At 39.2% G+C, this 26,119-nt stretch overlaps 2 protein-coding genes across 2 annotated transcripts in view; one reads left to right on the top strand and one right to left on the bottom strand.

The window, feature by feature from the left end:
• The window catches only part of LOC142664393 (embryonic protein UVS.2-like), a 39,023-nt gene extending 20,972 nt beyond the window's left edge, over positions 1-18,051 (top strand). The window contains exons 3-12 of the mRNA XM_075843463.1: positions 5,931-5,990; positions 6,468-6,599; positions 7,497-7,614; positions 9,381-9,559; positions 11,619-11,700; positions 13,816-13,943; positions 15,116-15,231; positions 15,643-15,868; positions 16,786-16,904; positions 17,803-18,051. Coding sequence (XP_075699578.1) covers positions 5,931-5,990; positions 6,468-6,599; positions 7,497-7,614; positions 9,381-9,559; positions 11,619-11,700; positions 13,816-13,943; positions 15,116-15,231; positions 15,643-15,868; positions 16,786-16,904; positions 17,803-18,051 — 1,409 coding nt within the window. The remainder of the gene's footprint in view (positions 1-5,930; positions 5,991-6,467; positions 6,600-7,496; positions 7,615-9,380; positions 9,560-11,618; positions 11,701-13,815; positions 13,944-15,115; positions 15,232-15,642; positions 15,869-16,785; positions 16,905-17,802) is intronic.
• A 6,928-nt stretch (positions 18,052-24,979) lies between these two features.
• Positions 24,980-25,870, bottom strand: LOC142664395 (taste receptor type 2 member 9-like). The gene has a single exon (XM_075843464.1). It carries the CDS (start codon positions 25,868-25,870, stop codon positions 24,980-24,982), a length of 891 nt encoding a protein of 296 aa, XP_075699579.1.
• Between the last annotated feature and the right edge of the window lie 249 nt (positions 25,871-26,119).

A 26,119-nucleotide genomic window follows, 5' to 3' on the forward strand; every position in this document is an offset into this window, starting at 1 on the left:
ACATGACGGAAAACGACGCGAAAAACGCAGCAAAAAAAGCCGCAAAAACAACGCCAAAAAGGCTACGATAAACGCCGCAAAAAACATCGCAAATAAAGCCGCGAAAAAAGAGGCAAAAAACGCCACGAAAGACGCAACGAAAAACGCAGAAAAAAAAACGCAAATAGCGACGCAAAAAAAAGAGGCGAAAAAGGACGCAAAAAAGGCTACGATAAACGCCACGGAAAACGTTGCGAAAAACATCGCGGAAAAAGCCGCAAACAAAGAGGCAAAGAATGCCGCGAAAAACTACTGGGAAAACGCCACGAAAGACGCAACGAAAAACGCAGCAAAAATAGCCGCAAACAACGATGCAAAAAAAGAAACGATACGAAAAAGGCTACGATAAACGCAACGGAAAACACAGCAAAAAAAGACGCAAACAAAGAGGCAAAGAACGCCGCGAAAAACTACTGGGAAAACGCCACGAAAGACGCAACGAAAAACGCAGCAAAAATAGCCGCAAACAACGATGCAAAAAAAGAAACGATACGAAAAAGGCTACGATAAACGCAACGGAAAACACAGCAAAAAAAGACGCAAACAAACAAGCAAAAAACGCCAAGATAAACGAAGCGAAAAAACGGCCCGAACAAAGCGGCAAACAAAACCGCAAACAAAGCCGCAAACAGCGCACAAAAAACTCCGGGAAAAATGACGCAAAAATCAACGTGCAGGGAGAGGTAAATCTGCCGCAAACTTCAAGACGGAATTTTGAGGCAGATATTCCTCCGGCAAAAAAACTCTGTGTGAACATAGCCTTAGTGGAGAGAGACATGAGATAGAAGAGGGTGGACGAGGGTGAGGGTGGACGAGGGTGAGGGTGGGCGAGGGTGAGGGTGGACGAGGGTGAGGGTGGACGAGGGTGAGGGTGGACGAGGGTGAGGGTAGACACGAAGAGGTTTATAGACCTGAAAAGAGAAAGAAAACATAAATGTGAAAAACATAATGGGGGGAGAACGGTCACCATCCTTCAAGAATGTCATCAAGAAGACAAGTCCAGTGAAGGAGGTCAGCGGGAGGAGCAAGGACAGCTCACATGAACTCTTGGAAGGTACGTGCACGCTCATTGCAGCCTGCAATGAGCGTGCACGGGAAAAAAGTTTCATAACAAGGAAAGATCAACAAACCAGAGCTGAACTGCATGTAAACAAACTGTGCTGAATTCAAAGAAGAAATGTGCTAAGTAGAATTTTTTTTTTAAATAATGCTTTATTTAGGTTGTCTGTATAAGGGGTAATGTATGACAGAGTTTTTGAAAAAATGTTGGTATCTCGGACAACCCCTTTAAGGACTATAGGTTTCGAAAATATAGTTTGTAATTGGATTGAGAATTGGCTCAAGGACCGTATCCAGAGAGTTGTGGTCAATGATTCCTACTCTGAATGGTCCCCGGTAATAAGTGGTGTACCCCAGGGTTCAGTGCTGGGACCACTATTATTCAACTTATTTATTAATGATATAGAAGATGGGATTAATAGCACTATTTCTATTTTTGCAGATGACACCAAGCTATGTAATATAGTTCAGTCTATGGAAGATGTTCATGAATTGCAGGCAGATTTAAACAAACTAAGTGTTTGGGCGTCCACTTGGCAGATGAAGTTTAATGTAGATAAATATAAAGTTATGCATCTGGGTACCAACAACCTGCATGCATCATATGTCCTAGGGGGAGCTACACTGGCGGATTTACTTGTTGAGAAGGATCTGGGTGTTCTTGTAAATCATAAACTCAATAACAGCATGCAGTGTCAATCAGCTGCTTCAAAGGCCAGCAGGATATTGTCGTGTATTAAAAGAGGCATGGACTCACGGGACAGGGATGTAATATTGCCACTTTACAAAGCATTAGTGAGGCCTCATCTAGAATATGCAGTTCAGTTCTGGGCTCCAGTTCATAGAAAGGATGCCCTGGAGTTGGAAAAAATACAAAGAAGAGCAACGAAGCTAATTAGGGGCATGGAGAATTTAAGTTATGAGGAAAGATTGAAAGAATTAAACCTATTTAGCCTTGAAAAAAGACGACTAAGGGTGAACATGATTAACTTATATAAATATATTAATGGCACATACAAAAAATATGGTGAAATCGTGTTCCTTGTAAAACCCCCTCAAAAAACAAGGGGGCACTCCCTCCGTCTGGAGAAAAAAAGGTTCAAGCTGCAGAGGCGACAAGGCTTCTTTACCGTGAGAACTGTGAATCTATGGAATAGCCTACCGCAGGAGCTGGTCACAGCAGGGACAGTAGATGGCTTTAAAAAAGGGTTAGATAATTTCCTAGAACAAAAAATATTAGCTCCTATGTGTAGAAATTTTTCCTTCCCTTTTCCCGTCCCTTGGTTGAACTTGATGGACATGTGTCTTTTTTCAGCCGTGTAACTATGTAACTATGTGTAGGAGGCTTAAAACTAGGTGAGGAACAGCCAAACTCTGCTACAAAGGTGAGGTTGTGGAAGACAGTTTCATGTCACAGGTCCACCATTGCAAGAATGCGCACAGCAACAAGACACAAGGTATAATGCATCAGCAAGGTCTCTCCCAGGCAAAGATTTCAAAGCAGACTGAGGTTGCAAGATGTGCTGTTCAAGCTCTTTTGAAAAAGCGCAAAGAAACGGGCAATGTTTAGGACTGTAGAGGCAATGGTCAGCAAAGGAAACTTAGTGCAGCAGATTATAGACACATCATGCTTACTTCCCTTCAAAATCGGAAGATGTCTAGCAGTGTCATCAGCTCAGAACTGGCACAAACCAGTGGAACTCAGGTACACCCATTCACTGTTCGGAAAAGACTGGCGAGAAGTGGTCTTCATGGAAGAATTGCAGCCAAAAAGCCATACCTTTCACGTGGAAACAAGGCCAAGTGACTCAATTGTGCATGAAAACATAGGTGGCAGGTGCTCTAGACTGATGAGTCAAAATTTGAAATATTTAGCTATAACAGAAGGCAGTTTGCTTGCCGAAGGACTGGAGAGCAGTACAATAATGAGTGTCTGCAGGTAACAGTGAAGCATGGTGGAGGTTCTTTGCAGGTTTGGGGCTGCGTTTCATAAAATGGAGTTGTGGATTTTGTCAGGACTAATGGTGTCCTCGATGCTGAGAAATACAGGCAGATACGTATCCATCATGCAATACCATCAGGGAGGCATCAGATTGGCTCCAAATTTATTCTTCAGCAGGACAAGGACCCCAACATACTGCCAATGTCATTAAGAACTATCTTCAGCGTAAACAAGAACACAGAGCCCTGGAAGTGATGAAATGGATCCACAAAGCCCTCATCTCAACATCAACGAGTCTGTCTGGGATTACATGAAGAGAGTGAAGGATTTGAGGAAGCCTACATCCACAGAAGATCTGTGCTTAGTTCTCCCAGATGTTTGGAACTTCCTCCCTGCCGAGTTTCTTCAAAAACTGTGTGCAAGTATACCTAGAAGAATTGATGCTGTATTGAATGTAAAGGTTGGTCACACCAAATATTGATATTAATTCAGATTTCTCTTCTGTTTATTCACTTTATATTTTGTTCATTGATAAAAAAAACAAAACTTTTAACACTTCTATTTTTGAAAACATTCTTATTTTGAAGCATTAGTCCACAATTGACTAAAACTTTACTGTTTATCGGAAACATAGTTAAACAATAATGGTAATTAACCATAGAAACACTATATGGCCAAAGTATTTCATATGTCCTGGAAGAGTCATGTAGTGAAATGCGTGTTGGAGTGTGAGGTGGTGGACATATCGACAGACAATAAACATTTCCAACCAAGGTCAGTATATGATTTGTAATGGTAGGATTGTACTTTAATGACTTTGTTAGTTCTACACACAACTCCAGGAGGTCTGTGTGGCTCTATCTACAGGGGTGGGTATGTGATGCTATCTACAGAGGGCACTGTGTATGTGGTGCTTTACTTTATAGTGTTTGACACAATTATATTCAGGGGCACATAGTGGTATTATTTTATTCAGGGTCGCAGTGTATGGTTATTAATATATTTAGTTACACAGTGTGGGGCACTATGATAACTTTATATTTGTTTATAGGTGTGGAAATGTTGGAAAAGTGAGGAGGCGAAGACATCAGAGTGGCAAATTCTGTAGAAATGGGTCGTGGCCAGGAGAAGTCGTCATGAGGTCTGGCCCGGACAGAGAAAAAAAACCAACTAGAATCTGAGAAGACGTCACCTGTGAGTCACTGGATTTATAGAGAATCTGTCACCTCTCCTGACATGTTTATTATGGGAAATCCTTGCATTTCACAAAAAGTCTTGATTGTGATAATGTCAGTGATGCTTGGAGACTGTCAGTATGTAGGGACACAGCCCTTTGACAAGAGGAATTGTAACACCCATTTGTTAATGCTTGCACAAAAAGGTAGTGTTAACAATAGTTAGAACGCCAGAGGACAACAGTGAAGAAGGGGGGCAGAAGTTTGGGTAACAGCCCAGGGCCTATGGTCTGCTTAATCCGCCACTGGATACTGTCTGCTGAGCTGCTGTATCTAATTCTTTCATGTGTAATCCTGCCTGCTGAGCCACTGAATTTAACCGTATCATTTGTGATCCTGTCTGCTCAGCTGGGGGTATCTATATATATACATTTATTATAAATGCACCTGTGTATAGATTTTGCTATTACATACTTTTTATGGTGCTCCTTTGATTCTCTACTCTGAAGATCCAGCTAATTTGTCAAGATGACAGACACACATGCTTAGTAGCTCAGTCCCACCACCCAGGATCCTCTTGTACACAGGTTTAAAGATGATTGACATGCTACTGGGCATGCCCGGCTTCTTCTCTGACAATCAATGAAGCCGCTTCTAGTACGCCCATTCTTATTGCCTGGCCTGCATAATGGCAGGAATCACTCCGCTGCCCTTGTACAAAAGGATCTGGGTGGACGTTCCGAGCTAACGGACATGTGTGTCCATCGGCAATTAATACATTAGTTTGGTGTTCAAAAAAGGGAATTAAAATGACACATTGGGGCACCATAACAAGTATGTAACAGCAAAATCTAGACACAGGAGCATTTGGTAATAAATAATTTAAATAAAAAAAATTGGTTTTCGTCATCTAACAGACAAATGTAATATTTTATTGTGGGACCACTCCTTTAAAGGGGGTTCACCACCTAAGCTAGTGAAAGAATATAGTTAGGATAGGCTGACACTTGCAAATCGGGCTACAATCCTCACCGAATTTTCTTGAATGAACTATGATGAAATGAAAAGTGGACATGTTCTACAGGTGTTGCTATCAGTGTGTGAAGAGTGGGAGAAAAGGGTTGCATTGACAATCCAACACAATGGGCAGCACTTTGAACACATTTTATAAGTGGTCAGAATCTTGTAGATAACTCATGAAAGCATAAAGTAACGTTAAAACCAAGCACACCATTGTTTTTCTTGTGAAATTCTCGATAAGTTTGATGTGTCACATGACCCTCTTCCCATTGAAAAAACTAAAGTTGGATACAAAATGGCCGACTTCAAAATGGCCGCCATTGTCAACACCCAGCTTGAAAAGTTTCTCCCCTCCCATATACTAATGTGCCACAAACAGGAAGTTAATATCACCAACCATTCCCATTTTATTTAGGTGTATCCATATAAATGGCCCACCCTGTATATAGATGGAGGGTGGACCCTCAGAATCATCTCCTCATGTTGGCCCAAATATACCAGTCCGACGCTGGGAACATGGTTGAACCAATCTGAATTGGGTAAACAATCTCCACGAGCCTTATAGCAACCACCACGCTTGTTTCTTCCCTTGAGGGTATAAAATTCTCATCAATCTCTAATAAAAGACACTACAGACTTAATAATACTCATATTTACAGATGTATTACAAGTACATTGTCTTTTATTGTACACAGGAAAGAACGAATCCCATGACTTTGTGGATATCTTCAGCAAAATAGCTGAAGGAAACAAAGGTAAGATTTTTTTTTTAAAGAAAATATTAGCTTTGTAACGGTTAAAAATTCACTTAATAGTAGTAATTACAGTAGTAGTATAATCTCTGTGGTCTTGTCTACTATGAGAAAGAAAAGCTCATCCGTGTATGCAACTTCTCCTTTTATCATCATTTCCATTCTTATCATGCTCCGCTATAACTGTAAAAGTGTGAATAAAATAAAAATTTACCAAAACTTTTACTTAATCTGCTGAAATAGGGTATGTTTATACATGCCAGATTTGTCGATGAAATTTCTTGAAATCCCTTCCATACATCTGAAAGGGGCTGTTTCCGCAACAAGTGCATAGATCTATACAAGCTCTCATTAAGATATACGGAACAGTTCCAGAAATGTCTGCAACAAATCTAAAACATCTTAATGTAAGTAAATATATTTTTGGATGTTATCAGGACGGGTGAAATAAATGTCTTCTTTTGTTCATGGTACATTTAGATAGCAACCTTACAATGCATGAAGGTGACATTATCTTAAAAAGAGGACGCAATGCTATCTCCTGCATAGAGTGCCTCTGGCCTAAGTCACTTGGAACCGTCAATGTGCCTTACGTCCTTTCATCTGTCTACGGTAAGTAAACTTTTTGTCTTATTTTTGTTTTACTGTTATGTAGACTAGGGCTGTATATTTAAAATATTCTTAGAAAAAAATTATAACGTGTCAGCCTCCAATTTTATTGCTCCATTGGACAAATCAGAGAGAAGACAAAAGGGAGTAGGCTACATTTTCAAAGTACAGAAAATCCACTATTCTTTCCTTTATGTCTAAACTCGTCTAAAGTTTTTTAGTCACTCAAAGGAACATCAAATTGTAGACACAATGTCACCCGGGTAACTGTATTTTAAAAAGTATGTAGTTTCAGGAGGCAACCCTATGTCTCACTACCCAAGTGAGCCATAGATCCCAAACTACGTAGGAATTCAATACCATGTAACCCCAGTGTTATAGGCTCAAATCCCACTGTAACCGCAACCTCGCTAGACTCTCACAATTGTGTAGCTGTAGTCTTAGCCTTAGATGCTCATCATCATGTAACCACAGCCTTATAGACTCTTATTATAATGTTATCACAGTCACAAAGTTACACTTAACACCATGTAGCCTTAGCCTTAAGGACTCACATCATTTGTATTTGCAATCTTAAAGACTCACGATTGTGTAGCTCTAGTCTTTACCTTAAATGCTCATAATCTTGTAACCACAGCCTTATAGAGTCTTATTATCATTTTACCACAGTCTCATAGTTAGACTTACCATCTTGTAGCCCTAGCCTTAAAGACTCACATCATCTTGTAACCGCAACCTTATAGAGTCTCACCCTCAAGTAGCCCCAGTAGACTAAACATTATGAATGGTAACTTTAGTCTTACAGACTGAGCACCATGTAGCCTTACTCTTCTACAGTCTTACCACCATGTAATCCTAGTCTTATAGACTTCTACTGATTTTTCTTTATACTTTTTATAGACTTTCAACAGAAGAATTTGTTTAACACCGCCATGCAGGAATTTGAAACTTTGACTTGTGTTCGGTTCGTTCCAAGGACATCAGAAACAGATTACGTTAACATTGTATCCACAAATGGGTAAGTTGTAACAAGTATATTGGCTTATCCGTTCACTATTTCAAAATTTTCAGAATGTATTCCTTTATCATTTCTGGCCAATAGCCCATCTGAGGAAATTATTCTAAAGGCCGCCCTCCAGAACATGTGCATCGTAAATTTTGTTATTATCATTACAAGCGACATATAATCAAGGTCAAATAGGTCATTTGGAAATCAACCTTCTAACAAATAATAGTTTTTTAAAAGTCCCACCGGTTTGGGCCCACCAGGGGATCCTCTAGTACTCTGAGTGGCTAGTCTATCCCTGCTTATGTCCATTCCTTTCATAATGAAAAGTTGTCTTTGTAGTGCTATTCATTTTTTATATGTTTTAAGCTACCCAACATGACTGTATCTCACAAGTCAAATTGTAATCAAAATTGAGTGATATAAAGAATATGAAGAATGTTCCATTGGGTTTTATAGATCATAAGCTGAAAATAGTTTGTCATTGTTGAGATGTATATAGGCACACACATATATGGCTCAATCAATGTTCATTGACACATATTAATACCATCATAACAACAGAGTATATTTTAAGATAAGGTACATATGTACATTTTGTAAGTAACATGTCCAACTAAACATTGGACAAATGTATTGAAAAACGCTATATCTAGTATGCAAACAGTATATGTTTTTCCTGTAGAGTACACCAAGTGTTTATATATGGAATTGCAAGATGAATGTATAAATTTACTATAACCTAAATTATAATATGAGTATAATGCAAAATATAAGATCCACAAAAGGTTGGGAGAATGTTGCTACATGTTATATCAATTGTAAATTCATTTAATGAAAATGTAAAAAAATGTTTTTAATACCTTTTAAGGCCTGGTAACACCTGTGTTGGAGGCTCCGTCAGGGGCCTTCGTCGCTGATCCGGACTAAATACTGAAAAAAATAGCCGACACCCTGACGGAAACCTGATGGAACCCATTATAGTCAATGTGTTCCGAAGGCACGAATCTTTCTGATTTCCGTCAATTGTAGTGTTCTCATGAAGACATCTATATGCACAAACTAACTTTCTTAAAAAAGCAGCAGTTATGTGTGTATATACAGTACGTGTAGTTAATATGATAGATGGTGATTTGGACAGTGAGTTGAATTAAAGGGAAACTTTCAGCAGTTTTTACCCCCCTAATCCTAGGTTCATGAGAGATATTTCTAAGCATGCCCATGTGTGCCCGCAATAGTACAGAGTACCCTAGAAAAATAAGTTTAACTATCTCCAGCGCCATATGCAAATGACTATAGTAGTGTCCGCTGGGAGTATTTTCAACATATTATCTCTCTTATCTTGCCTTGATTGATGTGTCTGATGCCTCCTGCGTCATCGAAAAACAGATTGCAATCTGTTGTGAGCATCGGCCTTACTTTCCTTCTGCGCATGTCCCGCTGCATATCTCCATTTCAAGATTTTGAGCTGGCGCTTAATGACGCAGACACGTCAATCAAGGCATGATGGGAAGGATTAGCGCCAAAAATGCAGGGCACTTCCCTGTTGAAGAGGTGCCCTGCAGACATTTCTATAGTAATTGGCATACGGAGAGGGAGCTATTTAAATGTATTTTTCTAAGATACACTGTACAACTACGGGCACACATGGGTATGTTTAGCAGTATATCTCTAGCCCGTATATAGAGGGGATTGCAGTTTAGGGGGGTAAAAACTGCTGACAGGTTCTCTTTAACCAATGAAACAATGGGATTAACTTTTGCCTTTAACTTTTCCAGTTGCGCATCCTACATTGGAAGAATCGGAGGTGCTCAGCTGCTGTATTTGTCAGTAGATACCTGCATGCTCAGAGGGATCATACAACATGAGTTGAGCCATTCTATTGGGTTTTTTCATGAACACTCTCGAAGTGACCGTGATAGCTATGTTACAATTATGACCGCAAATATTGCACCAGGTATTATGAATTCTTGCAACTTAATTGTACTACTGAACAAGGGGGAGGGGTCTCAGCAGCGAGATCTGGTTAATGAGTACGTTTTTTGCTCAAACAAAGGTTGAACAAAGTGAATTTCTTCCCTTGTGGTTACTACAGTGATCATAGAACTTTATTTATGCCAGGGGCGGTTCCAACCAGGGGTGTATCCAGGAGTGAAATCTAGGTAAGTGGGGTGAAGTGGAACACAGAAATACCCAATCACACAGTCACAGACAGGCATACACTTGATCTTACAGCTAGGGTCAACTGTATGCTACCACTATACAAAGACCAATATAAGAAATAATACCGCCATACATTGACCATACAGTGGTCAGATACCAGTTCTACACTAGCGGTCTGCATAACATTTTCCAGTATCAGATCATACAAGAGAATTCAGTACTTATCAGACACAGGCAGAATAAATAACAATAAAATCCAGTAATTTATAGGTGACATCTTCTTTTATTCAAGTTCATTTTTTCTTCATCCGACATAGTTCACTGTGATGATGTCTCCTAACAACTGTACAGTTTGCTGACCAAAAATCTTTGGCCCCTCACTTCTATAGCACAACCCCACCCTCTATAGCAACATCATTTCAGAATACAGACCAGACCCCTAAATTAATTAAGACCCCATACCAGACCTCTAATAAAATGTAGACTCTAGACTGTACCAATACATTATTTCAGACCCCAGATTAGACCCCTAAATAATCCCCCTAAATTGATTCAGACCTCAGACCAGATCAATAAAATAATTCAGACCTCAGGCTAGATCCATGAATAAATTCAGACACCAAACCCCTAAATAATTTAGACAGGACCCCTAGCTTAATTCAGATCACAGAACCCCTAAATAAATTCTGACCCTAGACCAGATCACTAAATAACTTTAGCCTCCAGACCGAATCAAAAAATGTATTAAAACCACAAACAATACCACTAAAGGAACTAGACACTAGACCTCTAAATTATTTCAGAGCTCAGGCCAGACCTCAAAATTACTTCTGAACAGATCCCTAAATAAATGTAGCACTCAGACCAGACCCCAAAATGTATTCAAACCACAGACCATACCACTAAAGTAAATCAGACACCAGACCGCTAAATTAATTCAGACCCCAGACCAGATGCCTTTATTACTTCAAACCCCCTAAATGCAGACTCCAGACAAGACTCCTAAATTATTTAGACTCCATGGGCTGAAGAGGAGTAGAGAGAGGGGAGAAGTGACTATTAATCAGAAACCATTAATTTTGGAGAAGCCAAGTCCAGGCAGACACTGCAGCGGCTGTAGCAGGGGAAATATAGTAATATATATACGACTATGTAATGCATGGATGTCTTGTGTCTTCCAGAGCAGGAGTCTCTCTTCCAGACCCTGCTCTATGACATCCATATGCCCTAATAGGACATTTGGACAGGGTTTGGGGCTCTGTCTACTTTATTTATATAAAGGGTTGTTTGATATTAGAAAAAAGTATCTCTTTTTTGACCAGGCTGCATCTGGTTTTGCAGAACATCCCAGTTGAAGTAGATGGTATTAGGCTGCAATATCAGACCCAGCTCATTGACAAAAGGGGCGCTATTTCTGGAAAAAAAATAAAGACTATTTTTTAATACTGGACAATCCCTTTGAGACTGGTTTAAATACAGAATTTAGTTACGTTTTCATGGCAATTTTCAGTGTGTTTTTGAGGAGGCTTTATAAGCTATCTAGGTATTTTTCTCCATAGGCTTTCAATAGAACTTTAAAAACACCAGAAAAAAGGAAGCATCGCCTTTCTAGTCTATGGGTTTTATCTGGTATTGCAGCTCAGGTCTATTTGCGATAACAGAATTAGAGAGATAAACAAGGGTGGCACTGTTTTTATATGGCATAGTCATTGTCTGTATATAAAATTGTTATGATCGGGTAGTGAGTGGTATAAGGAAATGCTCTTTCTCCTTGATTCTGTAATATCCAGCTCTGTTTCATATTTGCATCAAAAAATGTTCTTGCTTAATTTAGTTTATTTTATCTTTCACAGAAAATCTGATCAATTTCCAAAAGTATAGCACCAACAATTTGGGATTGGAATATGATTATGCCTCAGTGATGCATTATGCCAGGTAATATATAACTTGTATAGTTCAGATAAAAAGACTGATAAAAAAAAAAGACTGGTCTCTTATCCTAAACATAACAAGATGTCACCTAAACGTAACCCCAATAAACAGATATACTACAGTATTAATTCATATAATTAGGGTGCCTGTGCAAAAAGCATGGTAAAACCCCATGTGGTTTTACCATGAATTGACCCATTTTTTTGGCTGTGTGACTGGTAGAAGTGAAATACATTAAAACCATGTGCTTTACCTGTACAAAGCCCGCAACCAAAAAGAAGCAAGTATGGTTACTGTGACCTGTGTCTAAGTCAAATTTGACCACAGTGAAAAATTTTATATTACCAGATGGCGCTGAAGATGTACAAACTTTTTAAGAATGTGGACAATTATCATGGAAATTATATACTATTTAGTACAAGAGAGCTCAGGGTAAGGGCAGTCAGTGTAAAGTTGGCCAATATGCATTACATGATTTTTCGTCCCACTGATTTGGGTAGGACCGGCCAACCATCTAATGTGTATGGCGGTGTCCCAACTCCCCGCCAAAGTCAGATGTCAGCGGAGCGAAGGATTCAAATGTTGGATTTCAACATGCCCTATCCTTTTGTTCAAAATCTCTCTGGCTTACTCCTTTCCCCCATTTGAGTACATATGAACTCTCAGCCCAGCGAAGTGTGCATGTGTATGGGGGAGCCAGGACGAATAGCTGTCGGACGAACAAGTATATCTTAAGTGTATGGCCAGCTTTAGTCAATTCACCAGGTGTGAACATATAACACATTAATTTCCTTACTAGAGCATAAATGAGAGATATTTTTTAAAAAAGATTTCCCTAAAAACTAATAAAAACATTGAAATAAGTCTATTAGCCGTCTATCAAGTCAAAAAAAAATTCATCCATTATATAGTTATATATGTTTTTGGAAAATATGGATGACGACCAAAATGACGCCCATTATAGCTCAACCAGGGGTGTCATCTATTTTATCTAGGCTAGTAAGATTTACTGTTTAGGACTGTAGAAAAACTAGATGATCTGTTATAGAAGGTCCCCAGAGGTGAAGACAATTGTAGAATACAACAGAAGGTTTAAAACTTTATCAGATAAGAACATACTTTTCAAATCTCCTGGAATATGCGGGAGAGTCCCAGAAAAAGGGGAGATTTACCGGACTCCTTGAAAAGCTGGAAAATTTCTTTGATGCCCCGCATCCTTTTCAGTTCTGTAGGAAAGAGGGAGAGGTGAGTATCTGTCGGTGTGCCTGGTTTTAGGTCTGCATTTAGGTAATCAGGTCTGTATTTTGAAGGTCTGTGGTCTGTATTTATTTAGAGGGTCTGGGGTCTGTATTTATGTAGGAGGTCTGGTCCAGGGTCTGTATTTTTAAGTGGGCTGGAATCTGCAGTTTATTTTTTTGAGGTGGTCTTTTCTGGAGTCTGCATTTATGTAGAAGGTTCGGTTGGGATCTGTATTTAGAAGGTCTAGCAGTTTGTATTTAATTAGGGGGTCTGGGTCTGTATTTATGTAGGATGTCTGGAATGTGGTCTGTATTTTGGTTAAGGGCTGGGTTCTGCAATTCTTTAGGGAATCTGGGGTCTGTGTTTATTTAGAGGGTCTCGTCTGGGGTCTGTATCTATGTAGGAGGTCTCAGGTCTGTATTGAGGTTTAGTCTGGGGTCATATTTAATTAGGGGCAGGGCTGGAGTTTGCATTTCTTTAGGGGGTCTGGGTTATGTGTTTATTTAGGGAGGTATCATTCTCCCAATAGGTATGGACACAACCTATTTGATGAAAAAAAAAGGCAGGTTTAGTCTGGGGTCATATTTAATTAGGGGCAGGGCTGGAGTTTGCATTTCTTTAGGGGGTCTGGGTTATGTGTTTATTTAGGGAGGTATCATTCTCCCAATAGGTATGGACACAACCTATTTGATGAAAAAAAAAGGCATATTCTGTGGTGAGATTGACAAGTGACTTTACTGACAAAAGCTAAGTATCTAATTTTGAAGCTGCTGTCCCATTTAAATCCTGAATTATGATGACAATTCAAATTATGGAGCAAAATATGGAGCCATGACTAACTTGACTAGAGTAATGTTGTGATATTATTTTCTTCCTCAGGAATGCATTCAGTATTTCTCCAGCACTAGACACCATCGTACCCAAACCTAATCCAAATGTGCCCATAGGACAACGATATGGGCTAAGTCTTCTTGATGTGTCTAAAATTAACAAGTTATATAATTGCAGTAAGTAACTAAAAGTAAATTACAATTAAATTCCCTTAGAAACATGGAGGGTTAAAATAAAAGCCCCCTTAATAAAGATTCATTAATAAAGGCAAAATTAATTTCATTTGAATGATATCTCAATGTAAAGTATGACCTTAAAGTAAAGCTCCACCTTGGATCCACTTTAAAAAAAAACCTGTACCCCCTCTTGACGCAACTATTTTTTTAAGTAATTACTTGTATTCCACATAAAACAACAAATCTGGAGCATGTTTACTATGAACTCTGTGTTGTGCTATTCCTCTGATATTCCTCCTGGAAATGTATGAATAAATTGACAACTGGGTGTTACCATTTCCTATGTTAGTGAGGCGTATCCTTACATATTCTGAAACTGTCCAATCAGTGCTGACAGTGTCAAGCTGTGTAGTGATGTGCCTCTTTGGTAAGGGGAATGTTAATACCCAGTTTATCAGTTTTTCCTGGAGGGGTAACAGAGAAATGGAACAGTGAATTTTTTTTATTTTTATGGGAAATACAAGTATTTGCTAAAATAGACACATTAGGAGAGCGAACTAAATCAAAGCCTTCTAAGCTGAGGTGCATAATCTAAGGGATTCCCTAGTCTTTACCCTTGACCAATCTCACTGGGTTTGGACTCATCTGCAGCTTCCAAGTGACAGCTGCCGACTATAGATATTGTCAGAAGGGAGCTGACTACGGGCACAGACAGAAATGTAGTCAGAGAACAGAGTCTGAAATTAAACCAGGAGAGCAAGCCAAGGGATAAGACAAGTCAGAAGCCAGAGACAAGGCCACAAGTCAAGAGAACCAGAATAATGATAAGGGGCAGAAGCAAGACACAGGGCAGATATGACCAGGAACACCTGGAAAGCAATAACTTGGCCAGTCACCTTTAAATATAGGTCCTATTGATCAAACTAAAAAAAGAACAAAGGCTAAGCATTGCATTCTCATGGAATCAGGACACAGACAGGCTCAATCGGCTGGTAGATTAAAACTTAGTAGTGCCAGGTAGAGGAGGCATCACATCATCAAGGTGACGCACCACCTTCAGAAGCCTGGTGTTCGCTGGCCCTTGGTGGATGGTAAGAGGATACGCAACTGGAGTATAACAGGTAGAACCAACAGATTTTATGCTTTCATGAACTACCATTTATCTTTTTCAGATCTTTGTGCTAATTTGCTTAATGATATGACTGGGACTTTCACATCAGCCAACTACCCTTCAGTATATCCTAATAAAGCCAATTGTGTCTGGCTGATCAGAACCCCAGCTGGGCAGGTAAACAGCCAACCCCATGTTTAATTTTTATATATATATATATATATATATATATATATATATATATATATATATATCAATGTCAAAAAAAATATTAATGGGAAGATATCCTCACACTTTGGATTTACCACCTAGCAGCAGTTTGTGCTTTAGGGCTTGAGACAGGAAGTTGCAATCACTGTCATCCATTTTTAAACCTATTGTGATCTGTCTTAGGTCACCTGGTCACTCTGCATGTATATAAGTATTCAGACTCTTTCCTTGATCATTTCCCTCTCCTCATGCTGGTCAATTTTTAGTATATTGTCCCTATGATTAGAACACCACCTTATCTATCTACTTTCAATTCCTTAAATATAATATAGTAAGTTTAATTGTAAACAATAATAATTAAAATATCTTCCTATTTAGGTGGCACTTCAGTTTGCATCCTTTGACCTTCAACTTTCGAGTTCATGTACTTTTGACTACCTGAAAATTTATGATGGTCCCAGTAAATCTTCCCCAGTCCTAATGGAAAGGACTTGTGGGACAGGACTGGTTCCTCTGATGGTATCTTCAAGCAATCAGATGCTGGTGGAGTTTGTTAGCGATGCAGCCATTGCTGGGACTGGGTTTAAAGCTACGTACACTGCTAGTATGTCCTATATTATTTACGCATTAATTATTATTATATTAGCAAAAATGTACGAATCTTAAACAAAACAAAAAGTTAACCTTGTTACAATTTTGGGGAGAACATTGTTATTTTGTTTTTAGATATGGATTATATTGTATATTGACATAAGAAATAACTCCAACACTGTATCTCTCTGGAGTAAAATTGGTATTACGTGGCCTCAAAGTGTAACTAAACATTCGACAAACTTCTGACATATCATAGCGAAGTTTTGATTGGTGGGGGTCCGAGCACTGAGACCCCCACCAATCACTAAAATGAAGCGGCAGAAGCGCTTGTGTGAGCGCTTAGCCGATTCATTTCTGTTTGGCTTTTTCCGGAAATCAATGTATCGGAGTATGAGCTCAATAGAAAGTCTATGAGCCGTACTCCGATACATAGACTTTCCGGAAAAAGCCAAACAGAATTGAAGCGGCTGAGCGTTCACACGAGCGCTTCTGCCGCTTCGTTTTAGTGATTGGTGGGGGTCTCAGTGCACCAATCAAAGCTTCTGACATGTCACTATGACATGTCAGAAGTTTGTCAAACGTTTAGTTACCCTTTAAATCGTGTTATCGTAAGTTTACTGAGTTTAAACCAATAGTTCATGTGGGACATTACAATAAGTATTAAAAAAAGTTGTCCGAAATTAGAAAAAAAGTTGATTTTTTTTCTGCAAACTCAGGGCAACTCTTGTCTTTGGGCTGTGCCTGGAATTGCAGCTTAGCCCCTTTCAAGTGAATGAAAATATGACGCAATATCAGGTATAGCCAATGGACAAAAGTGGCGCTGTTTCTGAGACAAGAGAAGCAGGCTTTTTTTCTATACTAAGACAACTCCTTTAAGTATATGGGTGAATAGTAGCTGCATTATTACTTTTATAATTCCTCTTTCAGTACAATGTGGGGGAGCATATTATGCCGCATCAAAGACATTTTCCTCTCCTGGGTATCCTGTCAGCTACTACTCAAGTCTAGACTGTGGCTGGATAATCACAGCTCCTGTTGGATACAAGGTGAGAAATGCTAAGATAATAGTCGTATATGTGAAATGTTGCTTTATTGACAACAGACCGGAGAAGCAGATTTCAGGATAAGGCAACGTAAATTATTAACTTAGGTAGTGGATCCTAGGGGTGCAATCAGTAGGCAGCAACAGTGTCAACAATACAAACACATGGATGCAGAAACCGGTAATGGGGTAACTGGACAGTCCATAAACAAATAGAAGTGCCAACCGGCCCAGACGCGCTAAACACCGGAATGGCAGAGATGAAGCTGACCTCAGATGAAACCAGGAGCAGACATTGGATGGAACCAGGAATCATCCAGAGCAGCAGTCAGGCATTGGCACTAGACTTGGAACCAGGAGATGCCAGGAAGAGAGTCCAGGAGTAGCCAGAGTCAGAAGAAGGAGCGTCCAGGAGCAAGTGGTGTCACCTCACAGAGTTGAGGTCTTGGCACAGGCACAGGCTACATGTAGCAGGACTGGTACACAGAGACAGCTGCAGGACAGAGTACCATCAGCAGAGCAGGAAATCAAACACAGCAGCCAACACCAGTAGCACAGGGACCAGAAACAGGGATCAGGATCAGACTCGAAGCTTAGACCTGTATCTGTGTCTCTTCAGCGCACTGCTCACAATTTGGAATAATTGATAGAACTGTAGCTCCTGAGATGTAATCTAGCCATACCTCCCATGTGATGCCGGAGCAAGGCATCCACATAGTGACCGGAGCTATTGCCTACTGCCAGTGATTTCTACACTCATGGATGGACAGAAGCGGCATTATTTTTATATCAAAAAGCAAGTTAGAAGAAGTATAATGGAAAATAGAAGAGTGCTGCTATAACATGGGGTAGGTTATGGGGCGTGGAAAATGATTTCATAATATATATTCTTTTTTTTTCAGATTACTCTAACTATAAAAGACTTTGCCATTGAATCGGAGCCTAGCTGCGGTTATGACTACCTGGCCGTTTTTAATGGACCTTACATCACCTCTCCACTGATAGGAAAATACTGTTCTCTGACCCCTCCTCCTCTGGTGTCCACTGGCAATGTCATGTTGATCAGATTCCACAGTGATGATACTGTTCAGCTGAGGGGTTTCCAGGCCACATACACACTAGTTGTGAGTATTAAAGACTTACCATATTAAATTAGAATTTAAGGCATGTAAATACATTGTACTTCCATAACATTTCAGCAATACTTGTATTGTGAAGTTCATGGTACATTGTACTGTATATATGACTATGCTTTATGCCTTTCACATGGCAATGCTGAAGGTACTATGGATCTGCGTGCCTCCATGAAGCAATGTATCCACCTCTAGAAGAAATGCTTTGGAATCCATGAGAAAAATGTTTAATGTACCTCTATGTTGAATCTGACGCATCCGGACATATAGTATTGGTCCATTGATTTTCTATGGGCACCGTATTCAGGATTTGTGGGACATGGAACCCAAATACTGCCATGCGTATGTGACCCAAGGCTAATGCTTTTTGAAATCTCTCTAGAATTATCTTCTGCACTTCCGTAATTAGACTTTTTGCCCCTAAGCAAAGCAGTTATCTCCATGCAAGCTAAGAACTGTTAACGGGATTATTCAATAATCAATATTTATCACCTATCCACAGGTAAGGGTCCAACTGCTGGAACCTCCAGCAATCCCGAAAAACGGGCTTACCTGGCCATCTATGTGCACCCAATATGAATGAAGCGGTACTGTGCATACTCATCCACACAGTACTGCTCCATTTATATGGATGGGCATTTCATACAAAATTCATGGTCAACACCAAATATAAAAACAGTTTTGTTTTTTTACAGAAATCTTTAGAATATATTTTAAAGGATTCTCTGAGAAACATTGATGGTGTATCCTAAGGAATCAATGTTTGGTTGGGGTCTAACATAAAAGGGACAAGCTGCAGTACCAGGCACATTGGCCTATACAGACAAGAGCATGTGCCTGTGCAAACAATGAAAGGGCCATGCTTGCATGGCCCTTTTATTGTGCTGTTTGAGGTCAGACCCCCACCGATCAAACAATGAGAGCTTACCTTAAGGCTGGTCATACATTTTAGATAGCGATATCTGATCGGCGGGGGTCTGACCGCCGGGACCCCACCGATCACAAAAATGGGCTTACCTTGCCGTTCCTGGGTGCCCCATAGGAATGGAGCAGTAGTGCGTATGCTCGGCCACAAATCTTCATTTTAATGGGGCTGCCGAATATAGCGCTCGGCAGCCCCATAGAAATTAATGGAGTGGTGGTCGAGCATGCGCACTACCATCCATTCCTAGAGTGCTCCCAGGAACCTACAAGGTAAGCCCGTTCTCCTGATAGGTGGGGGTCCAAGCGGTCGGACCCCCAACGATTAGATATTTATCACCTATGCTATGAATAGGTGAAAAATAATGATTATGGAAAAAAACATTACGCACAGGCCATCAACGTATATATCGCGGAGAACCTGTTTAACTTTTATAGTTAGCTGGGTGACCACACATATGTGGATGGCTGAATTTTCAATTGGGCGTGAAAGGCAAGTGCCTATAGATGGCCCTGTGGAGAGGGGAGTCAAGAGTAGAATATAGTTGGCACAGTGAGTTGGTCCAGAAGTCTTCCTTAGTACTTATATACACATGATTTAGACTCTATACAGGTGGAAGTTTTTGTTCAGAACTTTGCACACTAATTTCCAATAGGGGATGTAGTTTTTTTCATAAATATATTAATGGAAGGGGCCTTAGCATAAGTTCCGTACTGCTTATGTAGCAAGACCTGTGCAATTTCTACTTTATTTTGCTCACTATCCGTCCATACAATTATTCCAGCCATGTCAGTTCTGATACATGCAGCAATATAATGTCTTGACTGGATGACTGACTGTGATGAGCTATATTTCCGGGAAGTTCATTTTTTATTTTATATTTTGGACCTTTTTATGTACTTATCTCCTCTAGTAGCCAATTGCTTATCATTTCTATTTATCTTTCTTTTACGACAGCACTAAAATAAAAGGTCGAGAAGTGGAACTGAAAGAACACCACTTATGGAGAATATCATAATATCAAATGCAGAATTTAATTTCTGGCTTCAGGAATCTAGAGGAATACCCAATTAATTTTTATGCTGGAGACCAAGTTACTTCCTGTAAATTGAGTTATTATATGAAGGATGAATTAATGACACCATAATACATGAATCCACAGCTAACATACTCTTTAATGTTCGGTGGATTTTTATCGGTGGAAAGTTTATTTCTTTGGTGTGTGCTAATAATAAAAGATAATATGCATTTTGATTCTTAATTTACTTTGTTCTGTAGTATGGTATTACATTTCTTATCCCTTTTTATCTCATTTTATTGTTAATTTTTTTATCAGTTTAACATGTAAATGTATTTGAGCTCAGAACATTCAAATGAGATTGACTTCTAAAGACAAATAACAATATAGATCCATTTATTTATTCACATGCTTTGTGGGCAACTCTTTCTGATGCTGCAGGTCCCCATAAGACCATCTTCTTATAAGGGGCTCCTGAAAATTCCCCATAAATAGCTAAAATGCAGAGCAAATGAAGCATTTCATATGCTCCTCATCTGGTCATTCAGGTTCATGAGGGTCATGAGTCAATGGGGGTCATGGCCCTAGCTAATAGTGTAGGGTTCCCATCTGGGGTGCCTCTGTATTAACTCAAGTTTTATATATTGAAGGGAATGTCCAGGATTAGATGAACATGGCTGCTTTTTTCCAGAACCAGTGCCACAGCTGTGCATTGGGGCTGAATTACAATACCACAAACAACCTGTGGACGGGTTTGCAGAGCTGTCATAGCACCAGGATGTGCCTTTAAAATGAGGCCCCTGAATGTGGTTATAACTAACGAAACGTGCTTGTTGGTACCTGCGTCCTTCCTTTGCAGCCGCTGCCAACATCTCTATGCCCATCGTTAGTTATAACTAAAATGGGGCATAGAGATGTTTTCTGAGGAGGAGGGTCATGGCGGCAATTTTAAAGGTTTACATGGAATGGTATGTCGCCAGCGTCAAAGTAAGGTGACCACGCCATGGCTACGCTGACTAGCAGTAAAGTCCAGTCGGCATGATGTCCGGGCAGTCATATTACTACAATACTATCGTCATACCAGTGTGGTAGTCATGTGCAACTGAGGATCGAGGGACCGACAACTGGCCTGTAGCATAGCAGTGGTATAGTCATCCAAGTGGTCACATGACCGCAACACTGTCAATCCTGGTAATCCTTCAAGATCACAGCGTGCCCATGGTTGAAATCTCTATGCCACGTGGGGAGAAGAAATTAGCATTGATATTTGTGAAACAACAAACAGGATAGAAGTTTAGAGGAAGAAGGATTTGGAGAAGGAAGTAGTCTAGAGGAAGAAGGATATAAGGAAGAAGGGAGTTTAGAGGAGGAAGGATTTAGAGAAGGAAGTAGTCTAGAAGAAGAAGGATATAAGGAAGAAGGGAGTTTAGAGGAGGAAAAATGTAGAGAAGGAAGCAGTCTAGAGGAAGAAGAATATAAGGAAGAAGGGTGTTTAGAGGAAGAAGGATTTGGAGAAGGAAGTACTGTAGTCTAGAGGAGGAAGGATATAAGGAAGAAGGGAGTTTTGAGGAGGAAGGATTTAGAGAAGGAAGTAGTCTAGAGGAAGAAGGATATAAGGAAGAAGGGTGTTTAGAGGAGGAAGGATTTGGAGAAGGAAGGAGTTTGGAGTATGATTGGAGAGGCAAAGGAAAATAGTAGTGAAGGGAAGAGTCCAGAGTAGGGAGAGGAGAAACTTAGAAAAAAAACAAAAAACTATAGGTTTATCATCTTTTTTTCTGCTTTATTGCGCTCAGTTCTTTGGGACATATAATTCATATTAGATCACTATCACTGATCAGTCATTTTCTCTGACCAAATTTATAGTTGATAATTAGTGAATAATGAAAATGTCATATTTAATCATTATTAGAGAAGTATTTTTTTTTTTTTTTATTGAGCCGAGATATTATAGACACACAAAATTTGATAACGATTACTGAGCCCCAAAATTTTTACTATTTTGAGTCATTCATATTCAATCATAACCATATTTAAAATGTATAGTCATATTGTTTTATTTGCTAATAACCTGCCTAAACCTGTTTGCAACCAGCATTCCAATTTCTATAACTTTGTTTTTATATGAACACCACTGTCCTTATTTGCATAACCACACCCTTTGTATCCATGGTCACGCCCACACATATTGTGCAAAGTGGACAGGTCCGCTTCTTACTACGTCTCAGGCATTATAGCCTTGGCACTTTTTTTTTTCATATACACCTTTCCCTTCTTTTGGATCCACTTCTGGCTTTGGCTAAAAAACTGAGCTAAAAACTGCATCAAAAACTGCGTGTGTGATCCTGGCCTAAGAGGGAAAGTTAAAACCAGACAAACCCTAAGCACACATAGGGATAAATTATATAGGGAAAAAGTGCACAGCACAAAATTATAACTTCTGGCTTTTAGTGCAAAGTACTTTTTTATGACAATGCAGAATAAAAACCCCTTAATGACCAGTGTAAAAACATAGTTGTCGTCTTTAAGGCATTCAGGATCTGTTCACATTTGCGTCGGAGGCTCCGTCCAGAGTCCCTATTGCAGATTCTCTCAAATTTGCCAGAAATAATAGTACTACATGCAATGTTATTCTTATCATCCAAAGACGGACACTACAACAGACCCCATTAAAAGTCAATAAGGTCTATTGGGTGAAGGGGGTATTCGTTGGACGATGGAACCGATACTGCAGATGCGAACGGCGCCTAATATCTTGTAATCTCCATTACCCTACCTAAAAAGATTTTTACCCTGTAGCATAAAGTGTGAATTTGTATCTGCTGCAATAAAACACACAAACACACATATACTACACACCAAGTTTCATTTTAATAATATCCATAACAAATGTAAAACAAATGTCAATAAAGTACAATATAACAATACTAAATAAAACACTAATAAAATCAATGCAATCAAACAACAGACTGGAAATGTGAAATAGTAACAGAATAAAGAGTTAACTGCTGAGTTATAGTCTGTAAACTGCACATAAATATCCCACAGTTAGGGCCCATGCACACAGCCGTATTTCAGCTCTGTTTTGTATGGAGCAGTAATAGAGCTCCTTTAGACGTACATAGGGTCTCCATTGTACCTCCATATGGCTCCAATTTTAGACAGGCATATAAAGGTTTTCCATTGGATTCTGTACAAATATGGTGACGTGCTCCATCAGATGACGCATGTACGGATGTATTTGTGTATATATATATATAGTACAATATCTCTGTACATACAGCGTTTGGTGGAGAATAAATATATAGCAGCACACAGAGGCTGTATGAATCATTACTGAGGACGCTGTGTGAATGAGCTCTTATAATAAATAATGAAAAAAAGCACAGAGTAGAGGGGGAATAATTAAAATTAGGAAAATTAAGAAACACGCTGTAAATATAAAACACACTACAGAAAAATCTGGATACCACAAAATATTATAAAGTGAACATGAACTTTAAATCTCAAACGTTCTTGTAAGAAAGTTCTTTTTGAAAAAAACTTTTTGTAACAATGTAATTGTCATAGTTTATTCATTTTTGAATCATTTTTATCCTCTACATAAACTATCTTAGTGATGAATAGAAATGGAACACATGATATACTAGTATAAACAGTGTTTGCCAACCCAGACTGGTAATCGGTTCAGGTGGGCAACTTAAGGCCAAGTTAAAAAAAAATGCTCTTTGTAAGGCCTCATGAACATGGCTGTATATCTAATCTATGTTGTACAAATCCGTAATCTGGTGCCGATAATCGGCTGTTTGCCTTTATTTTGCGACAATTTTTTTTTAGCAGAGAGTTATACATACAGGTTGCGTGAGAAAAAAAATGTGCTTCTTTGCATGTCATATTACGGAAGTATTCTCCTACAAGGAGAGATAGGGTGTCTCATTGAGGCACCATGCAGCAACAAACAGAGTTCCTATAGCTCTAATAATATGGTCCTGTAGGGACTCCGTATGCCATTGTACACGTCCTTGCACATGCATGTAACAAAAACAGTAGCAGAGATATACACACATAGCTAAGTGGTCTCACTGATGACTTTCTAAGTGCTCTGCCAAGGATCTGCCATTTTAGGGTTCCATCTGTACTGCCCCAAAATAGCTACAGTGCTTCTTAGACTATGAGTCTGAGATACTCCCACTGTTCTCGGATTGGCCAGAGCTGCTCATGTAAGCACTTCTGTCCGATCCATGAACAGAGGATGTGTCTTATTCTGAGAAGCACAGTGGCCATTTTGGGACAACACAGAGGGGATCCTAAAACGAGGATCCACAACATATGGGCACAACTGGAGGGCACCAGGTAATATAACTCCATATACCCCGTCACATTTAGAATTTTGTCCTGAGACCGGAGAACGCTTTAAAAGGTCGGAACAGTGTGGAACTAAATAGACTCTTCATTCTGGAGGAAAGCTATTTTACCTACTTTTTTCAAGGAAACATTGCCCTAAAACTCCCTACTAGCTTCATCTTTATAAAATGAACAGTTACTTCTAAGAGATAGACTATCATTGAAAAAATAGATAGGTTAGTCTCTGTTCACATTGCCATTCAGAATCTTCATTAGGGGGTTTCGTCACTTTTAATGGCAAGACTAGTGAGGATTCAGCCCTGTTCCTGCCATCAAAATAAAAGAATTGTCAACAGAACCCCCGACAGATTCCACTATAAGTTAATGGATGCTGTTGCTCGAAAATTGGTCCCATCGTACAACAGATCCTGCACAGCGCCATTGCTATATTTGGAAGCCATGACACCAGTGTGAAACTTATTTTGGACCATTAGGGAAATTTGATCTACATTTTAGCTTGATTAAAAACTCACGGCCATACTTTCCGTTACATCTGTATATTTCTAGCTTGAAGTAATTTTCTCTCATTTTTGGAAAAAGTACATGAAGGAAAAAACAGCCATGATATTATGACCTAGCTTGGCTAAATGTACTGTATTACCATATTACTGGTTCCGATATCTAAAGCATGAAATCTGCTTCATCGTCGCTACCAGTGCCTCATCCAGTTTCTTTGTTCCCTTCATTAAAAAGTAGGAACTAAATATATGACATATAGAAATTAGAACACCAAACAGATAAATCCATTTGACTTCACTGAAAACTGTGATGAACAAAAAACAAAATATAAGAATATTAGCAGCCAGTAAAGTGGTGACCGTTGTAATTGCACGAATATGAGCGTCCATGTTAGGAGTTCTGGATTCCTTGGTATTCTCTTTGATCCTTTTCATGTGTTTAACTAGAGAGATGAGGATGGTCAATGCCGATATAGAGCAGAGAAAAGCGCACAAGACACATATTATCAAAAAGATCAATAATAACCAAGAACATCTTGGAGACTCCATTATGAATACAAGCTTGGATGTTATGTTTGGTAGACACTCCAGGTTCGCTTCCAGTGCAGAATAAAGAGTCAATAAGAAGTATCCTAGGAGAAACGCAATAATCATGCAAGGAAACATCTTAGGAGATCTTCTCTGAAGACAAATGTAGAACCAGTTGTTAATATTGACAATCTTCAGACAGAAATGTATACTGAGGAGCGCGGAAAACCATAAGGTGCACATGTTCAAGTACATAAAGACGTGTGTAGCGTTCTTATCAAACTCATTCATGGCCAATTGAAAGAGATTTCTGTGAAGAATATAACCTTTCGTAAGTCCATGTAAAAGACTAAAGACACTGAAACCAAATATGAGCCGATCACTCAATGGAAGTCTTCTGTTCTTGCAGAAATCTAGAATATTCACGGTAATAATAAAGATGTTTCCTGGATATGAGAGCATCAAAGTCACAAAATTGAAATGCATGAGAATTTCCTTTAAAGTAGTCATCTTTGTCCTTCTGCATCTAAGCAGGTTTGGAAATAGCCAGATGTTCCTCATACTCCATCTTATATATTGGCAGTAAGAATTCATTGTACTATTAATAGCTGAACTATATCAAATGCAAATTGAGCATGATCGCAACACGAGTTTTTGTTTTGCGAGTATATTTTTAACCTTGTGATGACAGATAATGGAAATGTATTGCACAGATTGGAGAAAGATGGAAATTGACCATTAAAGTTTTGTGTTTCTAAA

Source organism: Rhinoderma darwinii, chromosome 12 (assembly GCF_050947455.1).
Source record: "Rhinoderma darwinii isolate aRhiDar2 chromosome 12, aRhiDar2.hap1, whole genome shotgun sequence".
NCBI lineage: Eukaryota > Metazoa > Chordata > Amphibia > Anura > Rhinodermatidae > Rhinoderma > Rhinoderma darwinii.